We start from the raw sequence: 5,904 nt of genomic DNA on the forward strand, positions 1-5,904 counted from the left end.
AGCTCTTATACTCCCTCCACCTCCTCTTCTAGGTCCCTTGAACCTTGGATATGATATACAGAGATGTCCTATTGGAGGCTCTAAGACCCTGGGTTAACTGTCACCCATATTGAGAAGTTTCTCTTACCAAGTGTCTTAGGGTTTTAGTGCTTGACTAGATAGTCCACTATTGTCATGGTGGGAAACATCCATGCAGACAGACATGGTGCTAGAGAAGGAACTGAGAGTTCTACATCTTGATCCACAGGCAGCAGAAGGAGACTGTGTGCCACACAGGGAGTAGTCTGAGCAGAGGAGACCTCAGAGCCCACCCTTAATTTTCTCCAACAAGGCCACACCTACTTTAATAAGGCCACAGCCCCTGATATTGCCACTCTCTATGGGTCAAGCATTTGCACACATGAATTTATCTAGGCCATTCCTATTCAAATCACCAAACCTCAGTTGAAACCAGCATTTCTCTAGAATTTTGGTGTCTGATGTAAACCCTATGAATGTAATTTTTGTGTAAGCACATGTAAGATTGAAAATAGATCTTATATTCATCTTAATGTCTCTAAAAATTAAACACAAACCAGATTACAAAACCTTCTAGAACATATGAAAATATTTCTGTAAAATGTCAATAAAGCATGATAATAAGATGTCTTAATGTTCCAGAAGAATGCATTTAAAACTATTAGGTATATTACTTTAGCTCAACCTGGAAGACAACTATAAAACCAGATCTCAGTCCCAGAGATGTGTGGGGCATTAAAATGCTGATTCATGAGTCATACTTAATCATCTCACAACGCACTGGGGTGTGGAGACAGACCTGTCTTGGAAGGCCTTAGGAATTTCATGAGTGCAGTGGGCACCTACAATGTTTGCATGGGTCATAAGCCTCCTGAATTCTCACTTTTGGAAAGGGTGACTTCACTTCCTGCTTCATTCCAGCAGTCCACCTGACTGCAGCCAGAATTTATCCACTACAGATTCCAACTCCATCTGAAGCTCCTCTGACTACATGTCCTGGTGAGAACTGGCAGACAATGACTCTACCATGTCACATGACATTCCATGACAAGAGGTCATGGAATACTGCAATTTGGGGGAAATGCAAGAGGTGATTCATAGGGAATACCAGAAAACATGAGAAAAGTGAAGTCATTACTACCTACATATTGGAAGTTTTTGCTAGAAAACTACAACCTATTAAGTTGCTTTTTGTATCATATAAACAAAAACAAGGAAATGATATTTTCATAATTACAGAAACAACTTAGCTGAGTATAAAAGAGGACCTGCAGCAAGGAGACTCCAAACCATAAAACTCACTCATTTGTAAACCCACCCAGAACCTCCACCTCTAACACCATGGTCAGCTCCTGTTGTGGCTCTGTCTGCTCTGAGGAAGGCTGTGGCCAAGGCTGTTGCCAGCCCAGCTGCTGCCAGACCACCTGCTGCAGAACCACCTGCTGCCGCCCCAGCTGCTGTGTGTCCAGCTGCTGCAGACCCCAGTGCTGCCAGCCCATCTGCTGCCGCCCCAGCTGCTGCCGCCCAAGCTGCTGTGTGTCCAGCTGCTGCAGACCTAGCTGCTGCCAGTCTGTGTGCTGCCAGCCCACCTGCTGCCGCCCCATCTGCTGTCGGCCCAGCTGCTGCAGACCCCAGTGCTGCCAGCCCTCCTGCTGCCGCCCCAGCTGCTGCATCTCCAGCTGCTGTCAACCCTGTTGTGGTGGGTCCAGCTGCTGTGGCTCCAGCTGTTGTCGTCCCTGCTGCCGCCCCTGCTGCCGCCCCTTTTGCTGTCTGAGACCAGTCTGTGGTCAGGTCGGCTGCCAAACCACTTGCTACCGCCCCACCTGTGTCATCTCCACCTGCCCCCGCCCCATGTGCTGTGCTACCCCCTGCTGTTGAGAACTTTCTTGAACACATCCATGTTTTCCCACCTCCTTTATTATGAAAATAGACCTGTGTACCTCATAATTATGTTGAAAGAGGCCTTTCCTGTCAATTGTGTGTCCATACCTTATACTCAGGAAAACTGCCTCTGATGACTTCTATGTCATTTCAGACTAAAACATGGACTTGAAGGTTAAGAAATTAATGCAGAAGGAGATGGGAGTGCATCCTGAAGGGATTATCGGGAGGAGTGGAAATGTTGTGATCAAAATACATTGTATGCATGTACAAAACTCTTAAATAATTAATACAAAACATTGTATTTTGAAAAAAATTAGTAAGAGTGCAGATCTTCTCAGCCTAAATGTGAAAATACATCCAGCACCTGTAGAGGCCAAACCTTAAGAGCTGAAAGTCTCAGGGTGTTTGCTATCTTATTTCACCTTTAACTGTGACATTTCTGTATTTTCCTGCTATTTCTAAATAAAATTCATTTAATTGGAATAGAAATACAATTTTTTGCATCTTTTGCTTTATAACTATTGACTTTGACTAATGAAAACTATACACCAAGCACAACTACACCAAACTTTCCTGATCCTGCTGTCACAACTTCAGAAAATTTCTAGCACAGTGAGTTAAAAATTTGCAAAAAGAAAGTAAGCAGTCAGTCACAGTGAGTTCATGACACCATGAACCTGTCATGTCATGTTCAGAAGACACTAACTTTTAGTCTTTCTACTCTCTTTTTTTTGTGATGCTTCCTTAGCAGTGTGTGCATGTGTATGGATGTGCATGTGTGTTTATGTGTGTGTGTGTATGTGCACGTATATGTGTGTGTACCTCCACACACACTTGTGTGATAAAATGCCCTGAGTTCTCTGCAATTTCATATTCTCTACTTTCATATTTTTGAGTCTGCATTAACTGCCTAGTCAGCTGCAAAGAAAAGCTTCTCTGATGAGGCCTGAGAGGTGTCTACTTGCTTCAGAGGCACAGGCACTGATAAGCTGCCCATGTCTAAGAAATCACCTCCTAGCCATGCTCATGCAGGTAGCCCTGCTTACACTCAGTCAGTCACACCCACCCAACGACACAGGCATGAAAGAAGGAAGGGTGCTGGCTAGTCAAGAGGGAACTCTAGGTCTGGGAGGAGAAGAGACTGGGTAACAGAATAAGAAAAACTAAAACACGTGGAAATGAAACTATCAAAGAATAAAAAATTAAACAAAAATAACCAACAAAGAGAATGTGTACCTATTATTAAAACTACAGCCAGTATTGGTTTTATTTGCATTTCTCTGATGACTACAGATGTTTAACATTTCTCTAAATGCTTCTCAAACATTAGAGATTCCTTTGTTGAGAATTCTTTATTTAGAAATGTACTCCATTTTTTATTTGGGTTATTTGGCTTGTTGATGTTTAGTTTCTTGAGTTCTTTATATACTTTGGATGTCAGCTCTCTGTCAGATGTGGAGTTGGTGATCTATTTCCATTCTGTAGGCTGTCATTGTGTTTTTGTCTTACAGAAGCTTTTCAGTTTTATAAGGACCCATTTATTAACTATTGATCTCAGTGCCCAAGCTATTGGTGTTTCGTTCAGGAAGTTATCTCCTTGCCAATGTGTTCAAGGCTATTCCTCACTTATTCTTCTATCAGATTTAGTGTATCTGGTTTTATGTTAAGGTCTTTGATCCACTTGGACTTGAGTTTTTTACAGGGTGTTAGATATGGTTCTATTTGCATTCTTCTATGTGTAGATATCCAGTAAGACCAGCAAAATTTGTTGAAGAAGCTTCTTTTTTTCTGTTGTATAGGTTTGTCTTTGTCAAAAATCAAGTGTGAATAGGTGTGTGGATTTACTTCTGGTTCTTTGATTCAATTTCATTGATCAACCTGTCTGTTTATCTGCCAGTATCATGCGGATTTTATTAGCAGGAATGATGATACCTCGAGAAGTTCTTTTATCGTACAGGATTGCTTTAGCTCTTCTGAGTTTTTTATTTTTCTATATAAAGTTGAATATTGTTCTTTCAAGGTCTGTAAATAATTGTATTAGAATTTCAATGGGAATTGAGTTGAATCTGTAGATTGATTTTGGCAGGACAGCCATTTTACTATGTCAATCCTACTGATCCATGAGCATGGGAGATCCTTTTGCGTTGATATCTTCTTCAAATTCTGAATCTATGAAGGTGACTAAGACTCCTAGCAATGGGAGATATGGAGCCTGAACTGGCCATCTCTTGTAACCAAGCAAGATGTTCAATGGAGGGGTTGGGACACCAACCCAGCCATGAAATCTTAGAGTCACAATTTGTCCTACCTACAAGATGTGCAGGGGTAAAAGATGGAGCAAAAGCTGAGGGAAGGGTCATCCAATGTCTCAGCTTGAGACCTATGTCATAAGATGAAGCCCACCCCTGAAATATTAATAATATTCTACTGTGTTTGCAAACAGGTGCCTCATATAACTGTCATCAAGGAGGCTTCACCCAGCATCTGATAGAAACTGATGCGGAGACCAACAGCCAAATATTAAGTGGTGCTTGGGGAATCCTATGGATGAAGAGGAGGATGGATTGATGGCCCCAGAGGGACCAAGACACCACAAAAAAACCTACAAAATCAACTAACCTGAGCCCATAACAACTCATAGATACTAAACTGCCAATCAGAGAGTATGCTTGGGATGGACTTAGGCCCTCTGCACATACATAACAGTTATGCAATCTGAGTCTTCTTGTGAGTCTCCTAAAGTGAGAGCAGGGTCTGTCTTTGACTATGTTGCTTGTATTTGGATACCATGCTCCTAACAGGGCCACCTTGCCTAGTCTCAACTGAATAGATTCAAGATGCACCTAATCTGGTTAATATCCATGGGAGGCTTCCCCTTTCCTGAGGATAAGGGAAGGTGGGGTGGGTGTGGGGCAGAGGAGATAAAGAAAGGGACTGGTAGGAGAGAAGGGCAAGGGAAGCTGAGATCATAATATAAAGTAAAAATATAACTTAACAATTAAAAAAAACTTACAATCAGCTTTTCAGAATAGTCCACTAAAATGCTTTCAAGTCTGTTGTCACTTTGAGTATCAAAAATACCTACATGAACTTCAAAATGAGTAAACCACACACACACACAAAACCAACAACAAAAACCCATACACAGATGGAAGGAAAACCTTTTAAAATGCCAGTGCATGGATGTTTCTATAAGCATGAAAAAGTGTGAAGGTTAATTTTCGGGTATGAAGAAACAGAGTTATATATAGACTGAAACTTTCTAAAAGTTTATCTTTGCTATTTCTTCCACTCAGCTTCTGACTATCATTTTCATCCATTTATAGGAAAATTATTTTCTATGGAGGACAAACTCATCATTCTGAGATGTTTCCAGAAAATATAAAATGGAGAACACTCATGGAATAAGTACAGTGGGATCCTTCAGAGCCCTCTACACTCCACCCTTAGCTTGCTCCTTCAAAGGTTTTTCCGTCTCCCACTCCTTTCTCCTCATGGCCTATTTCCTTACTAAAAAGAGGTATCCTTTCGATAATTAACATAAATTTAGCCTTCTACCCCAACAACAGCTCCAAACACACCCCCACATCCTTCCTTTTCCTTTCTGAAGCCCCTATTTGTACACTCTGACTATCCAAAATCACAAAACCACCTCTCTTTCCCCTTATGAACATCATAAAACCCTTCCTAATATACTCAAAGACCCTTTTTCCTACATCTCCACACCTAATACTCTCTAACCCAAATCAACTTCAGAGGCCTCAAACCCATCATTCAGTCCTTTTTATCCAAGTGGTTTCTATACCCCACCTCTTCATCCTACAATACTCCCATATTGACAGTCAAAAATCCTAATAAAACCTTCTACCTAATCAAAGACCTTTATTCCACTAATACTGCCACTGTCCCACTCCACCCTGTGGTCTCCAACCTTTATACTATCCTATCTGATATCGTCAGTAACATTATTACTTTTCAGTCCTAGATATTAAAGATATTTTT

General features: G+C 41.2%; 1 protein-coding gene across 2 annotated transcripts; it reads left to right on the plus strand.

Moving 5' to 3' along the window:
- The first annotated feature begins 1,359 nt into the window (after positions 1–1,359).
- LOC114610428 (keratin-associated protein 4-12-like) lies at positions 1,360–1,896 on the plus strand. 2 transcript variants are annotated; one of them, XM_028754979.1, is made up of 2 exons: positions 1,360–1,711; positions 1,799–1,896. In XM_028754979.1, the coding sequence occupies exons 1-2, from the start codon at positions 1,360–1,362 to the stop codon at positions 1,894–1,896; spliced, it is 450 nt and encodes a 149-aa protein (XP_028610812.1). The 2 variants fall into 2 exon arrangements, with proteins under 2 accessions (XP_028610812.1, XP_028610811.1); XM_028754978.1 differs by having other exon boundaries at positions 1,360–1,502; positions 1,578–1,896.
- The last annotated feature ends 4,008 nt before the right edge of the window (positions 1,897–5,904 follow it).

This window comes from Grammomys surdaster, unplaced genomic scaffold (assembly GCF_004785775.1).
Source record: "Grammomys surdaster isolate TR1022 unplaced genomic scaffold, NIH_TR_1.0 126048, whole genome shotgun sequence".
In the NCBI taxonomy this organism is placed as follows: Eukaryota; Metazoa; Chordata; class Mammalia; order Rodentia; family Muridae; genus Grammomys; species Grammomys surdaster.

Bases quoted from the DNA above. Each gene is read 5' to 3' on its own strand.
- LOC114610428 (XM_028754978.1), top strand. From the start codon at position 1,360: ATGGTCAGCTCCTGTTGTGGCTCTGTCTGCTCTGAGGAAGGCTGTGGC. The intron at 1,503-1,577 runs GTGCTGCCAGCC...CTGCAGACCTAG, and splicing joins TCCAGCTGCTGCAGACCCCA to CTGCTGCCAGTCTGTGTGCT.